The sequence below is a fragment of the Triturus cristatus genome, chromosome 4_2 (assembly GCF_964204655.1).
Source record: "Triturus cristatus chromosome 4_2, aTriCri1.1, whole genome shotgun sequence".
NCBI classification, from domain to species: domain Eukaryota; kingdom Metazoa; phylum Chordata; class Amphibia; order Caudata; family Salamandridae; genus Triturus; species Triturus cristatus.
The window spans coordinates 86,033,396-86,060,963 of NC_140586.1; the positions used below are offsets into that span (position 1 = coordinate 86,033,396).

The 27,568-nt window shown below is 45.5% G+C and overlaps 1 protein-coding gene across 4 annotated transcripts in view; it reads right to left on the bottom strand.

Annotated features, from left to right (window-relative positions):
• DNM2 (dynamin 2) overlaps positions 1 to 27,568 on the bottom strand; it is a 752,889-nt gene that overhangs the window by 430,593 nt on the left and 294,728 nt on the right. For all 4 annotated transcript variants that reach the window (XM_085600673.1, XM_085600674.1, XM_085600670.1 and 1 more), the window contains exons 6-8: positions 14,259 to 14,419; positions 12,651 to 12,793; positions 12,322 to 12,457 (exon numbers count right to left, since the gene is read on the bottom strand). In XM_085600673.1, the coding sequence (XP_085456799.1) occupies positions 12,322 to 12,457; positions 12,651 to 12,793; positions 14,259 to 14,419 (440 nt within the window). The remainder of the gene's footprint in view (positions 1 to 12,321; positions 12,458 to 12,650; positions 12,794 to 14,258; positions 14,420 to 27,568) is intronic.

Sequence of the window (27,568 nt, forward strand, 5' to 3'; positions counted from 1 at the left end):
AGTTAGAGGATGTGACATGCTATCGTAAAATTAAGAAAGATCCAACAAAGGAATTACAAGATCAACTTTTCCATATTATTGAAGAAGGTTTTTCACAAGGTTTTGTAGGCCCTAAAGAACGCCTCTTTCTAAAGAACATGAATCCGAGGATACCGGTCTTTTATGCCTTGCCCAAACTGCATAAAAATGAACTTGACCCCCCAGGACGGCCCATAGTGTCCGGGTGTGAGTCACTTATTGAGCCAGTGGCCCAATATATTGATTTTTTTCTCAAACCATTTATCAAGGAAGTCCCGGCCCATTTGAAAGATACTACTGCCTTTCTCAATAGAATAGCATCCGTGCAGTTTGACAAAACTAAACAACTGATGGTTTCATTGGATGTGGTTTCACTTTATACCCAGATTCCTCAGGATCAAGCTTTGGAGGCTTTAGAGTGGTTTTTAGGTCAAAGAGAGCGACCAGTCCAAGTACCTACGGAATTTCTTTTGACATTAGCGAAGTTTGCATTATCCAAAAATTACTTTTCATTTGATTCGCAGTTCTTTTACCAAACAAGAGGCGTGGCGATGGGATGTCCTTTTGCCCCGGAGTTAGCGGTGTTATACATGGGGCTTTATGAAAATAATTTCATATATAACAACAACCCATTTTTTGCAAACATTTCCAGCTACATGCGATATATCGACGATATTTTCCTAATTTGGACTGGCACACAGGGAACACTGGATGAGTTTGTTGGTTGGCTCAACGAAAGATCTAATGATATCAAATTCAGTTGTGTATCATCAAACGAATGGATTACATTTTTGGATGTCAAAGTAGTGGCTTTAGATGGTCAGCTAGAAACCACACTTTTCAGGAAACAGACGGACAGGAACAAGGCATTACATTATACCAGCAACCACCCTCGAAGTCTGAGACAAAATTTACCTTATGGTCAGTTCTTGCGAATTCGTAGGAACTGCACAAAAAAAGAAGAATACTTCATGCACGCCAATAAATTAAGAGATCGCCTTCTGGAGAGGGGATACCCCAAGAAACTACTCAAACACTCTATGAAGAGAGCTTGGTGGACACCAAGAGAAACATTGCTGGAGCAAAGAACTAGGAACAAGGGCAGTAGACCAGTATGTGTAACGACATTCTGCCCTAATACCCACGAACTCCGTAAACTCATCCTAGCCAACTGGCATTTGATTAAGGACCTCCATGAAGAATTTTCCACCCCTCCTATGTTTGCATATAAGAAGGAGAAAAGTGTAGCCAACTATATAGTCCGGGCGGCTTTACCAAAACAAGAACATCGGACTTTAAGAAGCATGCTGGATTTGCCGCCAGTTGTTGGACACCACAAATGTGGAACGTGCACATGCTGTGAGCAAACCATAGAGGGTGAGGTCTTCACATTTAATACTACCCACTGGAAACACAACACGTTTACCAATTGTAAAACGAAGAATGTTGTCTATGCAGTAACTTGTCCTTGCCCAAAGCTGTATATTGGGAAGACAACCCAGGAGGTCCGACAACGTATCACCCAGCATAAATCAAGGATTAGACGACGAGTGGAAAATGCCCCATTAGTCAGCCACTGGGCTACAATGACACACAGTGAGGTGGATTTGAAATGGACAGTGTTGTCCAAGATTGAAAGAGACCCGCGTGGGGGCGATTTGGAAGGCCAATTAAGCCAACGCGAGGCACTACTCATCATGAAATTTAATACGGCGATCAACGGCCTGAATGAAGTAGCGGAGATATTCAGACCATTGGTCTAAACGGCGAGTAACATTATACAGAGGTACACACTGCCGTTCCTATCTGATCTGCTTCACCAAATATAACAGACAATGCACGGATTGCCTTTTCCTGTAAATTTAGTGTGTTTACAAAAGTTTAGTGACAGTGCCAGCTGTCGTGCAGCCACCCAACCTCTGGTCCTTATGGAATGCCTTCCGTTGTGTAACGCGTGATTGATATAGCGTGCAAAAGAAAAAAAAAAACATATTTTCGCTAGCTGTTGCACATACTTAATTCTAAAACAGTCATAAGTATTTGCCAAGAATACTTTGGTACATTTCTAACTGTTGCACCAGTACCCTTTCTAAATATACCCAGTCTTTTATTCGCCATATCAAACTACATCCCCCAGCAGTCATTTGGTTTCTGTTGTGAAACACGCAATTTCAATATAGTGCAGAGAAAGCGCCGCAAACTCTCTAGTTTGCCTAAACATTCTAAACATTAACAAGTATTTGCCAAAAATACTTTGGTACATTTCCAACTGTGGCACCAGTACCTTTCTAAAATATACCTGATTCTGAAGTCGCCAAGTAAAACTACATCTCCCAGCAAACATCTGGTTTCCGGTAGTTGGTATTGTTTAACCGTCACCATTTCCCACAATGCCAAACGAGCTTAACCAATGGATTGACACGGACATTGAGCTACGAGAGGAGAATCCCGGTAAGTGTTCTGGCGGCTAAGAAAAGAACATTAAGTGCTAGGATAACTTAGAGGACTTCAGCACAGAGGGCGGAGCAGTCTTTTTGATGACTTTCACCGCCTTTTTGTTTTCAGAATCCGGCGCGGGCACCCTACGTGAGACGAACAAGCGAACTCACCTAGGTAAGCCTTCCCTTTCCCCAGGATATGTCGAGAATCAGCCTATCCACGGGAAATGACTTTCTCAAGTAATCGATCAATGTTCACTTTTGGCTCTAGCAAAGAAACAGTTAACAAGTTTGTCAGCCGGAAAAGAGGGCATCATCCCCTAATCCGGTAAGTGGAGCTAGCACCCCATTTTGTGCAACAGTCTTGTGTTTGTCTTGTGTTTGTCCAGTGTTGTGTGTACAGCCTGATTTAGATAAGCAAGAAACGATAATGCAAACGGCTTTTTGTTTAGGTTCCTCATCATTTGGGACGAGTCGGACATTTTTCAGGCAGCTAGATCTCCATTGCGGAGGCACTTTTTGAAGGTGGGTGAAGTGAGTTCTTGGCGGTGTCTTGTGGAAATTCTGAGTTGTAGTACAACACCTAAAACAGATTTATTATTTTTTATTGCAGAAATTGGTTGGTCCTGAGGAGAGCCCAAAATATAGTGGTTCGAAACGCGTCGACCAGTTCGGTCCTTGTTTTGCACCGTCCCAAAAAATTTTTTTGTTTCAAAATACTGGAACTTTATTGTTTCAACAAAAAAGACAGAACGTTTTTGTTGTTCAAACTGATTTGTAGTCAATCTACCAGAAAAGAAAGGTTGCTACTAGGACCGAGTTTTTAGTGCGTGTGTAGTTTTGTGTATGCAGGAGTATATTGGCCATGAATGTTTGAAGAGTGTATGTGTGTTTGTTTTACTCATTTAGGGGATCATGAGTATTATGTTGATGTAATAAATGTAATGTTAGATATTGTTTTGTACAAAAGATAAATGCGCAATGAAGTAATGTTGCAGCGCAAAATTGTTTTCAAATGTGAAATAAATTAAAATCATTTCCATTGACTAATAAGGAAATCTATAAAACCCTCCTCTCATGTTTCATTTCATTTTAGGAGTTGGAAAAGTATAAGGTTTAGTCAGTCTTAGCTTGGACCATTTGTTCTGTTTTTCAAGTTAATTGGGCTCAGTTCAGCTGAGTTTTTTTGAGCCAAAACCCGGTGTTGATTTTTTGAATCAGAATAGCTAGCAGTAAAATCTTGGTTCCTTAGCGGATGGTGGGTATTAGACAGACCACATTAGATACCTTGTAAAATATACTTGTAAACATACTTATAACATATGCCATATCACACGTGAGAGAGACATTAGTAACATTAACAATTAAAAGATATAGCATTCAAAAGCATGAAATAAGTTAAGTCACCTCTCAATAGAGGCTTCCCTTATTTGAAAAGGTTGCGTAACACTGCTTGACCAACTGCTAACTCCGCTTCTGCAGCCCGATCCAGACAGTGATGCCGTGTAAATGTGTGCACATTCTTCCAGGTTGCAGCATGGCAAATCTTCTCCAATGGCACTACGGCAAAAAGCGCTGCCCATGATGACATACCCCTTGTGGAATGAGCTTTAGGCTGCATGGACAGAGGACTTCCAGCTTTAGAACGGCAAAATTGAATCGCTGATGCCATCCATCTTGCAATTGTTGATTTCGTTACTGCTGTACCTGGTTTTTGACCACCATAAGATACAAACAATTGATCCGACATCCGGATGGATACAGTTCGTGATAAGTATAATTTAAGGCGCCTTTTAATATCCTAAGTGAGTAGAGCCTTCTCAGCTGGGGTGGAAGGACTGGGAAAGAAAGTACGTAGAATAATGGGCTCATTAAGATGGAAAGAAGATGGAACCTTTGGAATGAAGGTAGGATTCATTCTTAGGAGAACATAGTCATTGGTGAACCTTAGGTATGGTTGTTTGATAGTAAATGCCTGAATTTCGCTGACTCTCCTAGCGGAGGTAAGCACCAACTAAAGAGTAGTTTTCCAGGCGAGATATTTAAGCTCAGCTTCTTGCACAGGTTCAAATAGGTGCTTCATGAGCTGTGATAGAACCAGGTTAAGGCTCCATTCAGGGGGAGGAGCTCTGATGGGCAGAAAAGCTCTGAAGAGACCTTTCAAAAATTGCTTGACCAAACGGTTAGAGCAGAGAGATGGGCCGCCAGTAGAGCACCTGTAAGTCGAGATTGCGGCCAGATAGAGCTTAACAAACACGAACATGAGACCAGACTTAGCTAGTGAAAGAAGATAAGGGAGAACCTTCTCCAGAGAACAGTCCAGGGGATGTGTATTATTATCTCGGCACCAAGAACAGAAACGTTTTCATTTCAGAGAATGGATTTTTAGCGTAGAAGGAGCTCTTGCAAGTATGTCCCTACAATCTTGCGGTAAATCAAGCTCCTTGAATTCAGTGAGCTCAGAAGCCAGGCGTGAAGCTGCAGAGGGGCTGGATGCGGGTGGAGAATCTTGCCCTTGCTCATGGTCAATAGAGTTGGAGACTCTGGGAGGCGAAATGGGTTGCATTCTGAGTGTAGGAGAAGCTCTGTGAACCAGTGCTGACGCGGCCATCGTGGGGCAATGAGAATTATTTGGCACGGTTCCAGCTTCAGTTTTCTTAGAAGCCTCGGGAGCAACGGAAAGGGAGGGAAAGCGTAAGCGAAAATCCCTGTCCATCTCATCATGAAGGCATTTCCCCAAGAGCCCTTCTCTGGATCCCAACTGGCATAGAATGGGCATTTTCGATTTGTCTTGGAGGCAAAGAGATCCAAGTTGGGTCTGCCCCACATATGAAAAATGTGTTCCACGACTGACTGGTCCAGTTCCCATTTGTGGCAAGAATTTGATGTTCTGCTCAAAGTGTCCGCCAGAGTGTTGTTTACTTCTGGCAGATGCTCCACCTTTATAGTAATGTGATGAGAAAGGAGCCACTTCCATATGTTTTGCGCTTCCTGAGGTAGAATGTGAGAGCGAGTCCCCCCTTGCTTGTTTAGGTAATGCATGCAAGTGGTGTTGTCGGTTCTAATGAGAACTGATGATACCTGAAGTCTTGGGAGAAAAGACTGCAAAGCCAGAAAAATAGCTCAAAGCTCTAGGAAATTGATGTGCATTCTTGACAATGCTCTGGACCATTTCCCTTTTATGCAGAGATCTTGGAGGTGCGCACCCCACGCGCCTGTAGTCTGAATTCCAGTGGGGGGGGGGGGGGGTCGAGGTAAGCCCGGGCGAGACATTGCTGGAGCGCTGTCACCAAAGCAGAGCCACCCGCATAGCCGGGGTTATCCTCAACAGGTCGAACGACCCTGTTATTTGAAGCCATTGACTGTCCAGTTCTTCTTGGATAGGTCTCATTCTGAGACATGAGTGAGGAACCAAAAGGATTGCAGAGGATAACATCCCGAGAAAGGATTTGATCTTCCTCACAGAAGCAAACCTTTTTTTTCGTAGGTCTGATGCTAGAGAAACCAGATGTGATTGTGGACAAGGATGCCTTGTCCTGGATAGTGTCCAAAACTGCTCCCAGAAACTGAATCCTTTGAGACGGAAGAAGAACTGACTTTTGGGAGTTGAGAGACAGCCCCAGAGATTGAAACATGCGAAGGCAGGTGTGAGTTGCTTCTGAGGCCTGCCGGAAAGAAGGAGCTTTTATCAGCCAATCGTCCAGATATGGGAAAAGCTGCAGGCCCTGCAGCCTGAGATGAACCACAACCGGAGCAAGGCATTTTGTAAAAACTCTTGGAGCTGAACGCAGGCCAAAAGGGAGAACCCTAAACTGAAAATGCGCACCTGCCACAGTAAAACGGAGGAACTTTCGATGTTTGGGGTGGATCGGTATGTGGAAGTATGCATCCTGCAGATCTAATGTTGTCATGAAGTCTGCATGGTCTAGGAGTTGCAGGATCTCTTGAGTAACCATGCAAAAGGATTTCTTTTGCAGGTATCTGTTCAGCTTCCTCGGATCCAGGATTGGTCTCCATTCTCCCGACTTTTTCTTGACTAAAAAGAAAAGGGAGTAAAAACCTCTTCCCACTTGAGAGCGAGACTTTCTCTATAGCTCCTTTTTGCAGCATACTCCTGGTCTCTGTCTTGAGAAGAGCTAGATGTAGTGGAAGCTTCTTTAAAGGTGGATGGGTAAATTCTAAGGTGTGTCCGAATTGGATTATTTTCAAAACCCACTTGTCCGAGGTCAGTTTTTCCCATTGGTTGAAATGACGAGAAATGTTCGGCGTCTTGGTGTTGAAGTGTGGCTGAACTGTTGCAGGTGCTGGGGAGACGTCACTGTTTCCTACTATATCTCTGCCATGTTGGGGCTGTTTCCTCCTGTTCTGCTGTCTGTAAGCGGCAGCATGGGGCGCTCTGTAAGATTGTTGTTGCTGTTGAAAACTACACCTGCCCTGATAAGACTGGGGTTGGTACTTTTGGTAACCTCCACGAAAGGAGAAAGACCCTCTGCCACGGGCGACTCGAAAAGAAGGAGTCCTATACTGAAGCGTACCCAGGGCTTTGGCAGTGTCTGTGTCCTTTTTAATCTCTTGCAGGGCATCATTGATGTGCTTGCCAAAGAGCACATCCCCATCAAGTGGCATATCGAGGATTTTGCTTTGTATCTCCGGGCTGAAAGTGGTAGATTTAAGCCAAACCCGTCGACGGAGGACCGCTGCTCCAGCCAGCTGCTGGAAACCTAGGGTGGCTAGATCCATGGAAATGTCAATCGTTTCCGATGCTGCCCTTTCCCCCTCAAGGAGAATTTCTCGCCTCCAGCTTCTTATCCTCTGGCAAAAACTCAAGGTATGGAGCATTATCTGACCATATTTGGCAGCCATATCTCCCTAGGATTGCCAATGAGTTAGCGGCACGAACGGAAGCACTTGCCATGGTGGTAAACCTCTTCCCTATATTATCGAGCCTCCTACCATCCTTGTCAGGAGGCGCCGTGATCGGTACCAATGGATTTCTCAACCTGCGCTGAGCAGCCTGAGAGATGACAGAGTCAGGCCTAGGATGACCGGACAGGCAAGAAAAACATCATACGGGGCTTATATTTCTTATCAATCCTGGGAAGAATTGCCAGTACAGAGAGTTCCTCATAATCTTGACACCCTCTTCCCAAATATGATCGATTGTGGGAATGGCGCGGACCGACTTCCTGCTCTGATCTTTAAAATCATAGAGAAAGCAGTCAAACTGCTTAACAGGCATAGGCCCTCTCCATGATTGCATGAAAACCTCTGATGTCCTCCAGAGTGGAATCAATTGCCTGAGGAACTGGCGATGATGGTGTAGGGATTACATAATCCTCCCATTCATCCATGCTTGCAGGCGATTTAGGGAGTTCGCCCTATTCGGTGACTGCATCCTCATCATCATCTTGTACCCCTGGGTCTTGTGGTTTAGGTACAATATCCTGAGACCCAGCAGCCGGAACAGATGAATCGGAAGTATGCAAAATAGATGAAGAAGGCTGTCTTTGAACGGGGTCAGCCGCAGTTGGGAAACAAGTATGGTAATCTTGCAGCATAGCTGCCAAGTCCTGTACCAAAGTCACAGGCATTTGCACCACAGGTTCCTGTCGAGGCAATAAAACTTGAGGCCTTTGTACGGTTTGATAAGGCTCATAATCTTCTTTCTCATCATCCTCTTTGTATTCGACATGAAGCTGAGAGGGGCTGCGTGCAGGACTGAACAGCCCATTATCCTCTGACTCTTCCAAAAATTGGCTCGGAGGCAAGGGAGAAATGTATGAAGGGTTGTGGTAGTAGTCCCTCGTAGACAGGAGCGTAGACGATAATTTCCATGATAAAATAGGAGTCACTTGTAGTGAAGTAGACCTTTTCCGCATGATCGTTGACGAGATGACCATGGAAGGAGACATAGGGACAGCTGAAGCTGCCATTACCGTTCTGAGTGTCGACGTTGTCATCAGAAGACCCGTCATTGACTATGATGTCATCAAAGTGGAGGTCGTAGTCGACAGTGGAAGCGTCAACGAGAGTGGGACCGTCGTCGATTGTGCCGTCGACGAGAGGGACGTCGACGGAGGCGAGACTGTGATCGCCGGCGGTATAGTCGACGGTGTCGTCGACGGATTTGATTTAGTCTTCGTTGTCGAAGGTACAGATCTTACCGGTTCTTCCGTCGACGGAGATAGTGTCGACGAACTCTGAGGTGGCTTCGTCATCGATGGGGTCTCTTGATGGCGACGAGGCACTAACAGACTGAGTCCTGGACTGTTTCAATGCCGTTATAAGTGGCATTTTTGATGTTTCCACAGTTTTTCCTTCAGAAGAGAAAGAAAGCTTCTCTTTTTTAGAGGCGGAGTGGCTAGTCTCATGGTGAGACTTTTTAGTTGTTTTGCCAGCTCTTTCAGGTGGATCTTCAGATCCATCTCTCTTCTTAGACGCTGGGAGGCTCTCATCATCATTCTCTAGAGACAGTACCTCAGATCTCACCTTCAATTTCTCCAGCCAGATCAATAACCTGCCTTCTCTATCCTTTAAGGTCTTTGAAGAACATTTTCTACAAATCCTGCAGTTCTTGACCTTATGAGAAGGATACAAACAGTATATACACTCCTTGTGGGGATCCTCAAAATGTAGTCTCTTTTTCCCACAGGAACCACAAGGCAAGAATAATCCTTTCTTAGAAGATTCAGACATCCTGTACTCACAGTATTCAGCATACTTTGAGGGAAAAAAAACAAGCAGAGCTCAGTGAGACTCCCTGTCACACGACGTGCGGTAAAAAATCTTAGGGACTTGCCTCTCTGTGGAGTGTTATAGAGGGTGCTGGAGCCCTATTGGCTGTGTTCCAAATTTGGTTCTTTTTTACAAAAGGACAAGAATAGGATAGTGTAGTGACTTTATTGTTCATTATAACCTATTGTATGATATTTTATTACTATTATGTATATATTTTATTTGTACCGTGAGACTCCCACCTCGACGGCGGGGATGATTCAAGCATGTGAATCTATGAAAGATACCCCAGTACTGGATAAATAAATACCTGTCGCAAAGGGGCAGATTCTGAGAATCTGCCTGTGTGCGACCGTTTTTTTTTTTGTTGATGCATGGGGCCCTTATTCTCCCCAAAGTTAAAGTCAGTTGAGGAAAGGTATTCTGGACACTTTTTCCTTTTTAACATGCAAGTATGTTCCCTCAACGTTTTCAACAGGCTCTGGCCAATTGCTTAGGGGAGCCAAGGAGCTGCATTCGGTTTAGCAACCACTGGCAGTCCCTTCTGAAGTGGATGGTCTTCTTATTCTTAAAGGCCTGGCAAGCTGAAGAGTATGACTCCTCACAGTCCCTTGGTAGACAGACGTTGCATCACCTATGATGGTCTGACTACAGGAACTTACTATTACATTTAGGGGAGAACTTGAGGGGTGTTTTCTCTATAATCTACCTAGCTGCGAGTCATTCTCATATGACCAAACCTTGATATCTTTTTGTGTAGATCCATTCCAAAGGGATCAGAGGTCATGCAGTGTTTTTGTGTCACGCAGTAAGCAATTCCAGTGCTTAGCGGCTAAAAATTCAATTTTGTGATGGTCCTGAAGCTTCAAAAGTTATGTTGGAACCCAATGGCAGATTTTCTTTTTTAACTAAGGTGGACTTCAGGTCATGGTGCATTGTGGGTTTCGGAGAGAGATCAAGAGTCACCTTGAAATAAAACCTCTACTTCGGACAAACATGCAACGTTTTCACTCAACTCTAGCTGGAATAAGTGTTTAATGCATGTGCTATACAGCAACACATTTTTTATGGTCTGATTTAAAGTTCTAAATGTTGTTGGCATGTGGAAGCCCATTTGAAAGCGGCGGAAGAAAAAGGCAAGAATTTACATTGGGCCATGATTTTTATCCAATTCCTTATGACACTGCTTACAAACCATAATAAATATTGACCTGAAATGCTACAGAAAAGAACTTAACTCAAAATGACTTTGTGCCAGAAGGTACCTTTGTGTTTCATTACATTATCGGCAAACAGAGCCTTTTTGTAGCTAGTGCTCAAAATAATGGCGAGTCACATAACGTAACATCATGAGAATATAGAAAGGTCTTCTGCGATTTGCTGGCAGATGGAAACATATGCCAGTGAGGGGACATATTTTCGCACCTTGCTGGACCACGAAAAGAAATTACAGTTTAGCATCATGAGATTTTTCATTTCACAGATTTTTCATGCCCATTCCTTCTCAAGGGTTTAGAGGGACTTAGCTTGGTCCCCCAAACCTCGTACGGCTTCTTGCTTGGCGGTTTCAGAGCCAGGACAATGTCTAGTAGACGTGCGCTCTATAAATTCCTCATTCATGACTCCACTCTCACCCAATAATTTGATGATCCCTTAAAAGAGAAGTGTTGTTAATTATGCCTAATTGTGCTTCTGTGGCATTAATGTTGAGGGTTCTTTGTGCACCAAATTCTTAAATGTCGAACAGTAATCAAATTCATCGTCAGGGTTTCTATGCATTCCTAGGCATTTTATGACATATTTATAAGTCATAATGGCTTTCAAAGGACTACACTAAGAAAAAATAAAAATCACTCGCGCTCGAAAAACAAACCCAAAGGTGCTACTGCTAAAGTTTTCTCAACACTTCCCCTCCGTTAGTATATTACGACTCCTTGCTAGAGTTCTCCAGCCAGATGCTGGGAAAGCAAAGTGGGACTGGTAAAGCTGCTGGATGGGATACTCCTCAACCCCGTAAGATATAAAAGGCACATTACATCAACCTCTTCAAGTGACCTTTACCGAAGGACACTTCACTTCTTTGGAAATACTTTTGCTGCAATCTCTGAACTCTAACTCAAGCAGTCATCCATCAATTATGATGTCGAAAAGTCAAGTATGATATTGAAAAGTCGATAAGACTGCCACATCCAAATGTGGAGTACTAGAAGGATAACAACGAGTGGCCAAGGCAATACAATTGGGGTTAGGCTTCTTAGCGGACATCCAAAATGATGCTTTCATCAAGCCACGTCCTACTGGCTACGACTCCTCCCCCTAGTGACGGAAGTAACTTTCATTGATCCCATCGTTAACTGGCCACAAAAATGAGATGCGTTAACAAAGCAGCCAACTTGGCTTTTAATTCTTCCACTAATACCTTTAGTTTGACTACTGTTGGGTGCTTACCACAGCAGTAAACTAATGAAAGCATTTCTTATTCCCTTACTTCAAATAAGTTTACAGATTTTTAATATTCAGTGACCCTGTACACAAAAATGTTCAGTCTTGCCATAACAAGCCATGTGAGATTGAAATAGGGTAAATGGTAGGTTTGGAGTTCATTCACACAGTAATGTTGCGTGTATGAGAAAATCAATCACTGGATTCATCCTTTCATGTTGCATCAGTTGGACTTCCACAGTGCTCTGTGAATGGCAGGTGGCTGTGGTGAGTGGGTCTGCTGTTTAATGAGAGATGCTGACTGATATGGTATACACAGCAAATTCTTGTTCTGACACAAGAGGGCTGTTTCAAAGTGAAAGACCCACTATGAACGGTGGGTGAACACAACTGCAGGGATTCTTAACAGGACTTTAGTCTACTTTCAAGTAGGTAAAGGAACTGGGCCCAGAAGAAAACTACTGGTAAAAGAGGACAATGCTTTCAAGAAGAAAAGGCAGGATTAGAAAGAAAGTCTTCTATATTCACAGCGGAAGACAGATATCCACCTGCCCCTCACACTAATTCTGAAGTTCCACACAGACATACAGCTTAGCCTTCATAGGATATATATTCACATCCCTCATATTTTCTAATTGAAGCGGACCAGCAGCAAGCACACTTGCAGTACATGTGAATGCAGAGTTACCTTCACAAGCTCAAAGGGGAACCGCTCGTGGAAGATCCGGTTAATTCTCGCACCACCTGAAAGTTCAACAGTGTCGACCTGATCGCCGGAGCCTTCTATTCGCTTTTCAAAATCCACACCGAACTGTTGGACCATTCTGGTGAGCGAAAGAAGAGCAAGCAAACATCAAGGTCATTATTAAGTTGTATAAACAAGAGGTGCGTTTGTGGGACCTAGTAACGGCAGGAGATATGCCACTAAATTATTGTTTCTTTTTGAACAGCCCACACACCATGACTCCCACACCGTTTCCACCCACCCCTTACACCTTGGGTTAGCATTGCACATACTGTAGGAGTGCTTTGGTTTTCCGGGTGGGGTCATCGGGACGGAAGTTTTTGTATTCCTCCACTTCCTTCTCCAGGGACAGCAGCTGACTTTGTAGTTTGCTGCGCACCGCCGGTAAAGTATCCCGAATGTGATTAGTTAATTGCTGAAAAACATGAAGAACAGGGATGTGAGGATAGCAAATGCATTTTCAGAAGCACCAAGAGAGCAGGTCACTTACAAAAGTATGCAAAATTAAGCCTTTTTTCTAACCCCAATTCTTTCTAGATGTTAAAAAAAAAAAAAAAAACACTACAGATACTTAATTCACCTATCTGCTGCAATTCAATGAAAAAACTGACAGATATGTGGTGGTGCGTATTACGTAGTGTATATACCCCCTCCTCATTTTGCAGTCTTCCCTTTGCTGTCCCTCTTACGTCCAATCTCCTTATCTCCCACCCAGGATTATTATGGTAAATTGTATTGTTGTTATATCCTCTATTTGCTCCTGATTTTAGCAAACCCGCGTTTTATGTTAATTATTGTATGATCATTTTTTGATGCTTGATTTTCACTTATGTTGGTTTCCTTCCTTTGCATTTGTATAGTTTGTTTATGAAAATGCAATAAAATACAACAATAAAAAAAATCTTAAAAAAAAAAAACCACATGGAAATCCAGGTCTATAACAGACCGCAACTCACTCCCTCTGAACGGGCAGCTTTCGTAATGTAGTCACCCAATTATTCTCCCATTTTAGCAGTTAGGAGGGCATTGTTTAGTGAAAGAAAGATACGAGGGTCTGCGAAGCAGGCTCATGTCAAACCCAAATTATGGAAGAGTGCTAACAGCAAAATGTGCAGCCTGCTGCGAATTCAACAGAAAGTAGTTTATTGAACCAGCAATTTTTCCACCAAAATCAGAGAGTATTTTTAAATATATACCAGAATTAACCAGTCACATATTTTGAGCTAAAGGGTGATGTATTTTAAACTGACAGTTGTCAAAATTGGTGGGGGAAACATGCTTTTTGATTTTAAAATAATGCCGGTTCCTAAAAAACACGGAATGCTCTGACATTGTCTCTTCTAAAATAGTACATTTCACAGAGAAGGAGGTACAGCCTCAGTCAAATGTTTGGTCTAAAAAGGTTAGCCTGCTATAATTTCCAGGAAACTACCTAGGTTTACCCATGATCAGAAAATAGGGTACATGGCTGATCTCTTTAATGTCTACTAAAAAGTCATTGTTGCTGTTGTTTTAGGCAGGATTAAGAATCAAGAAGTGTCTGGGATAAACTGATAGGTGGGTCTACAGTCAAGGGGGTATCTTGGCTTGCCCACAATGTTCTGAACACAGATGGGCCTATTTACAACTAATGTCTTTAAGCAAGGGGGCAGGAAGGAAGTTGCTCCTCCTTCAATTCTCCAATTCTTGAGGACCCAACATATGAGTCCCAAGTACACCTTATCAACAAAAGTGCAATTTCATGGATCAATAAGCCTAACTCTCCCCCTCTACTGAAAAACAGAAACAGTCATCAGAGCTATCGCATCCTTGGCCTGCAAAAGAAGCAAGGGCTGGGTGAAGGTATGAAAAAGTCTGGATTTAATTTGAAAAATCCCAACCTGGTTGAGTGTTTTCTGTAGGTGCGGTGTTCCCATGCGGTCAGCGAGGTGTCTGTAACTTGGATGAGAGAGGAAAAACTTTCTCTCTGCTGCGAGGGCAGCCTTGATGTCCTTCCTGCCATCAATGTCCTTCTGACTTCTGTTGACCACGCCAATATATCCTGGAAAACAAGTTCAGCATTCACACACAGCACGTATACAAATCATTTTCACCCAAATCTTTATTGTTAATCCACAATATTAAACCTGCCCCCCCAGTTTGGCCTTACCTCCATTGAGCACCTAAAAAGGTTTTTTGAGTACAGCTACTTTTTAGGACTCTTACAAATGGAATTTCAAATGTATTCTTGACATGTATACATCAGGCAGGTGTAAATACTGGTTTTGCAAAGAGAGTAAGGGCTAATGTCAAAATTCATATCCAGATTTTATTAGTGGGAGGAGCTTTTTGCAACCTAAAGAACAAGTTACTTACCTTCGGTAACGCTTTTTCTGGTGGATACAGTATCTGCCTGTGGATTCCTCACCTTGTGAATATCCCCTGCGCCAGCAACATTCGGAAACTTTTGTAGCAGTCCACGCCGATGAGGTCGAAGACGACGTCACAGAGGCACGGCTCCGCTCGCGACTCCGCTGACGTCACCGGCTCCATAAGAAGACCTCCTCGGCGTGATGACGTCAGTTCCGCCCCTTTTTTCCGTGCCTTCGAGGCACACGGACGGACTGACAGCAATATATATATACACAGTATACACAGTATACAAAATGCATATCAACACACACAGTGTGGAAAATAAGTAACAAAGCACAAGAAATAACAAAATGCCTTTGACAGCGATAAACACATTTGAAACACCATCAATAGAATCACAGGCATAGAACCACAGGTATAGAAGGATGGACAACGGGGAGGCGGGTGGGTCAGTGAGGAATCCACAGGCAGATACTGTATCCACCAGAAAAAGCGTTACCGAAGGTAAGTAACTTGTTCTTCTGATGGATACATCTGCCAGTGGATTCCTCACCTTGTGAATAGATTCCACAGCAGTCCCCACTCCCGGAGGAGGGTGTCCACCCTTCTACACCAGAAAGTCCTGAAGGACGGATCGCGCAAAATGTCCGTCCCTCCTCACCTCGGTGTCCAAGCAATAATGTTTTGCAAAGGTGTGGAGGGAGGCCCAAGTTGCCGCCCTACAAATGTCCTCCACAGGAACACCCCTAGATAAAGCAGACGTAGAAGACTTTGCCCTGGTAGAATGAGCCCTCAAACCCTCCGGAGGCTCCTTACCAGCTAGGGAGTAGCAGATCTTGATGCATAGTACAATCCATCTGGACAGGGTGCGCTTGTGCACCGCACGACCCTTTCTGCAGCCAGCAAAGCCCACGAAGAGCTGATCATCAACTCTGATGTCCTTCGTCCTGTCCAGGTAAAAGCTCACCGCCCTCTTAGGGTCCAAACGGTGAAGTCTCTCCTCCTCCTTGGAAGGGTGAGGGGGAGGATAAAAAGCAGGAAGGGTAATGGATTGCCCCAGATGGAAGGGAGTTACCACTTTAGGCAAAAATGCAGCCCTGGTCCGGAGCACCATTCGTTCAGCATGCACAGTCAAGAATGGGGGCTTTGAACTAAGAGCTTGAAGCTCACTTACCCTCCTTGCCGAGGTGATTGCAATGAGGAATACTGTCTTAAAAGACAACAGTCTCAAGGGACATTTATGCAAGGGCTCAAAGGGAGAACCCATAAGATAAGTCAGTACAAGGTTTAAGTCCCATTGAGGTACAATAAAAGGAGTAGGAGGAAATTTATTCGTGAGGCCCTTAAGAAACCTAAGCACAATAGGTGATTTAAATAAGGACGGCTGATCCGGCAGGCATAGGAAAGCCGACAAAGCCGATAAATATCCTTTTACAGTAGCCACAGCAAAGCCTTGCTGAGCAAGAGAAAGGGCAAACTGCAGAATGTTAGACAAACGAGCCTTCAAGGGATCAATTGACCTCTCTCCGCACCAGAGAACGAATTTAGACCATCTATAGGAGTATATGGATTTGGTGGAGTGTCGCCTGGCCGATAAAATAACATCCACCACATCTGGAGGGAGAGAGAAAGAATTCAGGTTGCCCCGTTCAATCTCCAGGCATGAAGGTGTAAGCTCTGGAGGTGGGGGTGTAGAACCTGCCCCTCCGACTGCGAGAGGAGGTCTGCCCACAGAGGGAGACGGAGCGGAGGGCACGAGGAGAGGTGGAGAAGATCTGTATACCACACCCTTCTTGGCCAATCCGGAGCGATCAATATGACTTGGGCCCTGTCTTGGCGAATCTTCCTCAGAACCCAAGGAAACAAGGGTATGGGAGGAAACGCGTAAAGGAGTCGAGAACCCCAACTCAACTGAAACGCATCCCCCAACGCTCCCTGCATCGGATACTGGAGACTGCAGAACAACGGACAGTGCGCGTTCTTGCGGGTGGCAAACAGATCCACCCGAGGAGTTCCCCACGTCCGAAAGACGTGACGAACCACCTCCGGATGGAGCCTCCACTCGTGGTCGGCGGAAAACTGCCGACTGAGACTGTCCGCACGCACGTTCAGAACACCGGCCAGATGATTCGCCATCAGACAAATCTGATGGTCCTGAGCCCAGGACCATAGACGCAAGGCCTCTCTGCAGAGACAAAGAGACCCCACTCCTCCCTGTTTGTTTATATACCACATCGCGGTAGTGTTGTCCGTCAGGACCTGAATAGACTGACCGCGAAGGGAAGGGAGGAAGGCCTTGAGTGCCAAACGAATCGCCCGCAATTCCAGAAGGTTGATGTGAAGCAACCTTTCCTCCGGAGACCAAAGACCTTTGATCTCCAGATCCCCCAGATGAGCACCCCACCCTAGAGTGGATGCATCCGTTATCACTGTGGTCACCGATGGAGGTAGATGAAAGGGCTTTCCTTGGGACAGATTGCCCTCCACGCTCCACCAAGACAGATCCGCTGCAGCTTCTCTGGAGATCCTCACAGACTCCCTGAGATCTCCCTTGTGCTGATACCACTGCTTGCGGAGGCACCACTGGAGTGCCCTCATGTGCCAGCGTGCATGGTTGACCAACAGGATGCAGGAGGCGAACAGACCGAGCAGGCGAAGGACCTTCAGAACTGGAACGACCGCTCCGTTGAAAAATAAAGGAATCATTTCCTGTATGTCGAGAATCCTTTGAGGAGGAGGGAATGCTCGACACACAGTAGTGTCCAGTACCGCACCTATGAACAGGTTGCGCTGAGAGGGCACCAGGTGAGATTTGGGCGCATTGATCGAAAAACCCAATTTGTACAACAGCCGAGTTGTATCCTGCAGATGGAGCAGCACCTTCCCTGGCGACTCCGCCTTGATCAGCCAGTCGTCTAAATAAGGGAAAACCGAAATCCCCGACCTTCTGAGATGGGCTGCCACCACCGCCATCACCTTTGTGAAGACTCGTGGTGCCGAAGTAAGACCAAACGGGAGGACCGCAAACTGATAATGTTGCGACCCTACCGTAAACCGGAGATACTTACTGTGCGACTTCAGAATGGGGATGTGAAAATACGCATCCTGCAAGTCGAGCGACACCATCCAGTCCTCCTGATTCAGCGCCTGAAGAACCTGCGCAAGGGTGAGCATCTTGAACTTCTCTTGCTTCAGATAAAGATTCAAGATCCTGAGGTCCAATATCGGACGCAATCTGCCGTCCTTTTTCGGAATCAGAAAATACCGGGAGTAGCATCCCTGACCCCTCTCCTGCTCTGGGACCACCTCTATCGCACCTTTCTGAAACAACTTCAGGACTTCCTCCTGCAGGAGAAGACGGTGGTCCTCCGAGCAAGCCCCTTGGCAAGGAGGATAATTTGGAGGGAATTCCCGAAAGGGAAGGGCATACCCATTTTCTACAAGATCTAGAACCCAGAGATCTGTAGTTACAGATTCCCAATCTTGTAGAAAATGGGTAAGCCGGCCCCCCACAGGACCAGCATGATCCGGAATGTCGAATCTAGGGCTGCTTTGCGGTGGTGGGAGGGGCTGAGGAAGAGGAAGAGGAGGAGGAGAGTTGACGGCCACGTGAGCGACCTCTAAGTCTTCCTCTATATCCCTTGGACAGAGAGCCTTGCTGCTGCTGCTGGGTTGGTCTGTAGGAACGAAAACTCGCCCTTCCAAAGCGTCTGTACCTCTTAAAAGTACCCCTTGGCTGGGATTGAAGGCCCAACGACCTAGCCGTAGCCTTACTCTCTTTGAAGCGCTCGAGAGCAGCATCAGCCTTCTTCCCGAACAGACCAGACCCATCAAAAGGTAAGTCCAACAAAGTTGACTGGACATCCGAAGAGAACTCTGAGGACTTAAGCCATGCACCCCTCCTGGTGGCAACTGAAGACCCCATAACCCTGGCAACCGAGTCTGCTGTATCCAGGCCACTCTGTATAACCTGGCGAGCAGCCGCCTGGGCATCCGATAGAACTTCATTGAAGCACCCTCTATCCTCCTCTGGCAGTTTTGGCGCCAACTTTTTAGCAGAGTCCATAAGCGCATGGACATAGCGTCCCAACAGACAAGACGCATTTGAAAATTTGAATGCCATACTGGCTGATGAAAAGACCTTCTTGGCCGATTGGTCCACCTTCTTTGCCTCCCTGTCCCTTGGGACTTGAGGAAATGCCCCTTTCGACCGTCCAGAACAAGCCGCCTGAACTACTAGGCTTTCAGGTGAAGGGTGTGAAGATAAAAATTCAGGATCCCCTGGAGCCACCCTATACCTTCTTGCGACTACCTTGGAGACTGCAGGAGCTGAGAAAGGCTTGCGCCATACATCCAGCACAGGTTCCAAAATTCCTTCGTTGAAAGGCAACAGAGGCTCTGAGACCGCAGTCGGAGAATGTAACACCTCAGTTAAAATATTAGACTTGAATTCAGTAGATGGCAATTGAAGGTCCAACAACTCTGCAGCCTTTCTAATTACAGCATGATAGGGTGCCGCGTCTTTAGAGGGTTCATCCGATGGCGGAGTGATCTCCCACTCCGGAGACAAATCCAGACCACTTGCCTCCTTTAATTCGTCGAACACCTCATCGGATTCGACCAATTCCCCCTCTTCAGCCTCTTCCATCAGAAAGCGTCTCTCCTCCAGCACTCTCTGCGCCTCCCTTCTTGAAAGGATCCGCACCTGCGGCGTCGGCGGCGCCGTGATCGAATCCGACGGCGCCGGCAGAGGCGTCGAACGCGGATCAGCTGGAGCAGCCGGCGTCGAACGAGGTCGAGTCGGCGCCGGCGAAGAGGGAAGCGGCGTCGATGTTCTCGGCGCCGGCATCTGCCAAGACGGCGTCGCTGGGAAGAACGGCATAAATGGTGCTTGAGGGTAAACCTGCGGCACACCCAGATTGAAAGCCATCGGACCCATCGGACCCATAGGTGCACCAGAGGTATACATGGCCCGAAAGAACACCCCGTACATTGCATTGAGATAATGCGAGGGGTCGTGACCTGGATTAGGGAAAGCCGGATACTGGTCAGGTAACACCGGACTCGGGCCTGCCGGCGCCGACGGTGGAACTTGCGGCGTCACAGACTCACCCGGAGCCTGACAATCCTCATCCTGGGCCGGAGTCGGAGACGGAGCCCGAGGACTTGCAGGATCTGGAGATGGCACCGGAGAGGACGCCGGCACCGGGGATTCAGCCGGAGCCGGCGAAGACACCGGAGAAGATGGAACCGGAGGCGAAGCCGGGACAGGAGAAGGAGACACTGACTCCCTTCGACGCCGAGCAGGCGATTTCGACTTCGACGTCGAAGCCTTATGATGCGACGAATGCCTCCTCTTCTTCTTATGCTTCTTGCTCTTTGAAGCATGTCCCGAAGTCGACTTGGAAGCCGACCTCGACCTGGATCTTCTTCTACCTCTTTTCTCCTTTTTCTTCATCCGGGCGATAAAGAGCTTTGCCTCTCTCTCCTTAAGAGCCTTCGAGCTCATTTTCCTGCAACTCGAACAACCTCCAACGTCATGGTCCGAGGACAAACACCAAACGCAATCGTCATGCGGGTCAGTGATGGACATGTGCTTGCCACATTCACGACAAGGCTTAAAACCAGACTTCCTTGTCGACATTCTCGAAGAAAGACAGAGAATCTTCAGAATAAACACAAAGTAACAGGTAAAGCTACCAGTAACGATTCCCGAAATCCGTTGGCGTCGTCGGCGCGGAAAAAAGGGAACTGACGTCATCACGCCGAGGAGGTCTTCTTATGGAGCCGGTGACGTCAGCGGAGTCGCGAGCGGAGCCGTGCCTCTGTGACGTCGTCTTCGACCTCATCGGCGTGGACTGCTACAAAAGTTTCCGAATGTTGCTGGCGCAGGGGATATTCACAAGGTGAGGAATCCACTGGCAGATGTATCCATCAGAAATACAGTTTATTTATAAAAGGACATTAATTTATTTCTACCTTCAAAACAGAATATCACCTTCAGTGATACATTTCAATATGAGGAAAAAACCTACATTTTTGTAACTGTAAAAATCTGGTTTCAACAGCTTTAAGAGATTTACATGCTACATGCGCCGGTGGTGCGCCGAAGGCGCGCCAAAGGCAAGCCCGTCTGCGCCCGTCCGCGACAAGGCTGGGACAAGGACGGGTATTGCTGTTCAATCAACTCCAAAAATGTCAAATCCTGCTGAGGCCTTGAGAAATTTGAACTCTAAGGTCGTCTGTAAACATCCGATCTTACTAGAAACAATTTTATGGGGCATGCTCCTGCTATAAATGCAGGATCAATCTCCCCTTTGAGTTTTTTACTGGCATAAACAATTCTAAAACTAGTTTGGTCAGTACTAGTGGCAACGGCCAGCTCAAAGGTGGTTTAATCAATGCTAGATGTATGGGCAAACATAGCCAAGATGTTAGAGATCTTATTTTAGATCACCAGCTAGACTTGCTATTTGTTACGGAAACTTGGTTAAAAGATTGGAGTAGTCCGGATGTTGCTGACTCTGTCCCACCCGGCTACTCGATATATAGGAAAGATCGATTGATAGGCAGAGGTGGAGGGCTGGCTATCATCTTACGGGATTCCTTTTCCTGCACTTATTTTGAGCTTGAAACAATTAAAGAAGCAGAAAGTCTGGGTTTTTGCCTCTCCCTCAATGCTACTTCATGTTTTTCAGGAGCTCTTATCTACCGGCCACCTGGTCAAAGCTCTAAGTTCGTAGAGTCACTCGGTGACTCTCTGGGTTATCTTCTACCTAAATATGCAAATTTCACACTCTTAGGTGATTTTAACCTTCACTTAGAGGGTAGTTCCGAGCCTGGTAGAGATAATTTTCTCCAAATATTAGATTTATTCTCGCTACAACAATTAGTGAAGGGACCAACCCACCTGGCGGGTCATACTTTAGATGGGGTTTGTTCTAATTTGACCTGGCTTTCGGCTGATAACCCTTCTCCTCAAATATGGTCTGACCACTTCTTCGTCCCTCTCAGGATCACTATCCCCCACAAGTGTTACAGGGAGAAGTCCCCCAAGGAATTCCATCAGGGGCCCATATGGGCACATATAGCAGGAAATCCTAATTTATCTATTTTGGCAAAGGCCCTTACACCGGCTTTGATAGTTAACACAGAAATAGACTCACATTTATTCCAGTCTTGGATATCCAAAGTATGTAATACACTTTCTCCCCAGGAGAAGTGGAACAAGCATAAATCTAAAATTTAAAAAAAACCCTGGTTTACGCCCCAACTGGCCCAAGCGCATTTGCACTGTAAACAACTTGAGCGACAATGGAGAAAGGCGTATAACGATGAACAAAAAGTAGTGTTTAAAAAGGGTAGGAAAGACTATTTTCATCAGATTAAACTGGCAAAAAAAAGAATATTTTACTAATAAATTAAATGCAGCCAAGGAAGATCAGAAAACGATCTTTTCAATTGTGAAGTCTTATACAAAACCTAAAGTGGAACAAAGGGAACTTCCGCCCTCACAGAAACTGTGTGATAGCATCTCTCAGTTTTTTGAGGAAAAGATTGAAAAAATTCAAAGAGATTTTCAAAGAGATTTTCCAGCATATAATCAGGACTATGTCTCTGATCTTCCTCCGATGGTAAGCACTGTCTCTATTTGCACTTTTGAATCAGTCCAATTGGAAAGGACTCTTGTAGCAATTGAAAGATGTAAATCAGGCTTGCCACTGGATGCCTGTCCCCGACGATTCTCCATAAAATGCTTGATACAGTGAATCCCATCATCAATCACATAGTTAATTCCTCCCTTAGGACAGGTATTGTTCCAGACGAGTGGAAGCTTGCGCTGGTAAAACCGTTAAAAAAGAAACAAAACATTGACTGGCCTGTTCTCTCAAACCTTCGTCCAATTTCTCTTCTTCCTTTGTTAGGCAAAATAACAGAGACATTTGTTCATAAAGAACTAAGTTTCTTGAAGAGCAACAAATCCTCCACCCGCTTCAATCCGGCTTCCGCTCTAAACACTCTACGGAATCGGCCCTTTTGGAAATATCTGATACTCTTGAAATGATCGCCGATAAAGTTAAGAAAGCGGTCCTGATTCTTTTGGACTTGTCGGCTGCATTCGACACCATCTCTCATGACATTCTCCTGAAACGTCTCGAATGCAACGGCATTTTCGGCACAGTATTGAAATGTATCAAGTCGTTCCTCGCTAACTGGAGACAAGCAGTCACCTTGGGTACGTTCCTTTCTTCAGAACGCAACATTACAGCAGGAGTCCCTCAAGTGTCTTCTCTAAGCCCTTTGTTGTTTAATGTATATAGGACCCCTCTTATCTCTTTGATCGGTTCATTTGGGATAGAGGTTACATCATATGCAGATGATACCCAGATGATCCCCTCTATAGAGAATGGCTCCGTGGAGGCAGAGACTAATTTTAAAAGCTGTTTGACCGCCGTTCTTCAATGGATGAGTAATAATCAGTTAAAATGCTATACGAAATTCTCCCGATAGGGAATGACATCCTCTTCCAACCCTCCAAATGGTGGCCTGAAAGAGCAACGCCCCGGCCTGATGTGTTGAATGTTGCTAGAAATTTGGGAGTACAATTTGATACCTCCCTCTCCTTCTTACCTCATGCCAAAGCAGTGGCAGGAATGTGCTTTAGCTTGATTAAATCTTTAAAGAAATTCTTTAAATTTCTCCCCTTGGCAGCAAGGAAATCTGGGGCTGTGGCTCTGATACTCTCACGCATAGACTACTGTAATGGTCTCCTTGCAGGAGTTAACAAAGCTATTTTAAGGAAACTACAGGTGGGGCAAAATGCGGCAGCACGTTTAGTACTCAAACTCCCAAGAAGATCCTCAGCCTGTGCTGCCTTGAATAGTCTTCATTGGCTCCCGGTGCACAAGAGAATTCTTTTTAAGATTCTGTTGATCACCTTTAGAGCTAAACTTAATGTGGGGCCTAAATACCTGGCGGCACGCTTTGTCTCATATACAACCACAAGACCACTTGGGTCTTCTTCAGCAAATCTGCTTAAACCGCCTAATTTTAGGTATAAATTGAAAGGTGGTAAGACAGTAGCTTATCTGGGTGCCAAAGCCTGGAATATGCTTCCTGCTCATCTTAGGTCATGCAAAACTGAACTTTTATTCAGGAAAGCCTTAAAAACCTGGGTTTTCTGTGCCTCTGATGAATTTTGTTTAGCTTGGATTTAATTTTTTTTCTTCATGGGGTTTTCTTTATCACCGGTACTCCAGCGCCAGGATACTCCTTACGGAGTGACAGTTGCGCTTTACAAATACCTCATCAAATCAAATCAAGTATTCCCTATTGGCAGGGAATGACTGGCAAAAAGCTGTACACAACAGTATCAACTCACACACATGTGATATGGAAATGTTCCTGGTCTCATTGTTTGGACCTGCTAGGCAGCCAATGAGATGGATAGTTTTAGAATATGCCCCCCAAGCCCCACAAAAAAGGTCTGCATACCTAATAAATTCAACTGCACAATGTGTTTTGCTCTTCTCAGCTTTTGATACTGCTTTTACTAACATCTGAAGAGGATACCTAACAAACGGGGTGCCATCTGGCAGACTCTTCAAGAGTCTGGCCCGGACATCCTATAATTCCAGAAGATCCATCTCCTACGGAAAGACCAGGGGGAAACAAACACCCTGCATACCTCTTTCACTCCTCAGCCAACACTAAACGGGGGTGTAATCTTCCTGGGACACAATCTCCCTTTGGTAATCTCTCACACTAAAATAGGGCAGTAACAATGTCATACTGGTTGGGGTGCTGAAGGGACGACCCATGGAATATGTGCATAACTCAACATAGGGCCCATTCCTTTTATGCTTTTTCGTGGAGCTAGCTGGAGAGGGCTGGGAGAAGATTATCCTGACAGGGACTTCAATACGGTGTGGAATCCATACAAGGACAGGGAAGGAGGGGGCGGGTCACAAGTGGGAGCCTTTTCTAAGCAGCTGAAGAAAGTCCTGGAGGAGCTAGGCTTACGGGATGCATGAAGGGAGACACAAGCAACTACTAGCTACAAATTTTACAGCCATGTCCACCAGGCCCAGTCGCGTATTGATTACATTCTACTGAGCAAGGCCTTCGTGGGATGATCGATCAGAGGAAATCGGACCTATCACAGTTTCTGACCACGCCACCATCCTGATTGGGCTGGTTCTGGGAGCTGGCGACTCCAACCCTCCTTACTGAGGTATCAGGTAATCAAAAACAAAATAGGACAATAAATCAATAAATACTACAAACATGATGGGGAGGTTTCCATCACTGGAGTTTGGGACACCTTCAAGGAGGTCACTAGACGTTGTTTCATAGCAGCAGTGGCTAAGCGTTCTAGAGTCTGCAGGCTGGAGATTCAGGATCTGTAAAGAGCAGCTGCAGCACACTTCACCCTGTGCCACCCGCACCCTTATTATGGCTAGGGGCCAGCTACAGATGTACTTTACTGACAAGGTGGAGCTTTCATTTTTCACCTTAGAATACGCTTGCATGTTACAAGTGGTAAAGTAGGTACCCAGCTTGCTTGGGCCCAAAGCGGCAAGAGAAAAAGAGGACAAAAGAAGATTCCCGACTACTCCAAGGTTCCAGTAGCAGGAGACGCGAGAAAAGCGGACGAATTGCATTGGTTTCACGGGAACCGCTATCTTGAAGCATCACCCTCCTTCAAGTGTGGGGAGACCTTCACAGAGAAGATACAACTCCTGAAGCTCATATTCAGAAAGATTCCCTAGAGGGCCTGATCCAGCCTAAAGAGGGCAAACTAGCCATTACATCTCTGAAACTTAATAAAACCCCAGCCCGGATAGCCTTACCGCCCAATTTTTACAAAACGCACTCTTCCAAACTGGTATCAAAATTGTGTTGACTCAGGTTCTGTGGCGCTGACGATGGAGGGAGTGGTAGTAGCAGTCATATCGAAATCCAACAAGGCTGTCAGCCGCTGCGTGTCTCACTGCTCAATAGCTCGTCCAAATATTTATGCAAAACGTTTCATGAAGACTCTGGCTACTCATGTCAATGAGGTGCTTCCCATTCGCATGGGCCAGAGCAGAAAGCATGGCGATCCGGCGCAAACAAACAATGGGCCCCAGGGAAATACCCATGTCCGCAAATTGGGACGCAATCCTGACAGCGCTACAAAAGAGCACAGACCTGCCAGACAGGACCCCGCAGGCGCCTGACCCAGCTGAGTAACACCGCGCACGCGATCTGTACCTCCAAAGTACCCAAAGACACTTGATCAGTCACCACCTGCTACACACCCGTGCTCGAGTGTGCACGCCCACCAGGGGCTAGTCGACAGGGCAACATGCGTAGGTGCAATAGGCGACACACAAACGCAATACAGACATATGGGATACTACAACTCAGCTTCTAGTTTTATGTCCTCTCCCCCAGTCATCAAATGCACTACTCATCGTGGTCGCCTAAGCAGTACTAGTCCTCATATGGTACCCATTGCATGATAAAAGCAAAGACAATCTAGTTGTTTCGGACACACACCGTGAGTCTGGATATCCGCAACTCCTGGCTACCATACAACCATGCCTGCTATATAAACAACTGTGATGTTGTAATCGCTAATAATGTAATGGTGTAACAAGGTCGATTATAAACAAATAAAATGTCCTTCCTGTTGTTCCTTTGTTATAATCCTCTACGTGGTGGGCGGACAAACATGGACAACAAACTAAGGCTGAGTGTGATATTCCTATATGTATAGTGGTGACTATAGTATTGTGTTACTGAGAGCATCAAGAAGATGTCTATGGAGCCAACACGTCTCTGCAGGTGGGAAGGCCCCCATAAAAATATCTTAAGTGCTCCCTGAAATATGGTTGAGCCCACCCCGACCTGTAGGAGTCGGGATGGCCCTATGATGAAGCATGTCACTATTAGGATGAGTGAGAACAATTAAAAGAAAAAGGGGTTTTCCCTTCCCACCTGCAGAGACGGGTTGGCTCCACAGACATCTTCTTGATGCTCTCAGCAACACAATACTAGAGAGAGTCACCACTATACATATAGGAATCTCACACCCAGCCTTAGTTTGTTGTCCATGTTTGTCCGCCTACCATGTGGAGGATTATAACAAAGGAACAAGGGGAAGGACATTTTGTTTGTTTAAAGTGTATAAAAGAGGGAGAACGTGTTCTTTCTAACCTCGTGATCGAGGACCTCTGTACCCACCCCAGGCATATGTGGCCCTGGGGATTTGTGATATAGTAACAAGGTCAATACCACTGAATGCTAAAGTATGATGTGCCAATTGTTGTTCTTACAAATGAAAAATCAATAAAAATATGTTTTACATTTTTTAAAAAATTTTTTTTTTAATGAGGTGCTTCCCATTCTGGTGCATCCAGAACAGAGTGAATTTATCCAGGGTTGCTAAGCTTACGGCAACATTTGAAACAGCTATCCACCTGATGGAAAAGGTCTCCCTCATGAATATACCTGCATTCTCCCATCCCTAGATGCAGAAAAGGCCTTCGAGAGGGCCAACCGGGCTTTCCTGTGTCTCGCACTCCAGAGGATGGGCCTGGGTGCCAAGTTTGTAAGAATGATCTTTCAAATTGCGCACCCTGTGGCCAGTCTTGCCCTGAACGGCTGCTACTCCACCCCCTTCTTTTCTTCCAGAGGCACTATGGGGGTAAGGTGCCACTACTTCTTGTTGCCATCTTTATAGAACCCCTAACCTGCTTAATTTAGCAGTTTGCAACTGGGATTGGGACCATGCTTGGACCTCAATAATTTAAAATCTCCCTTTACAGGCCTTGAGAAATCAAGTAGCCCA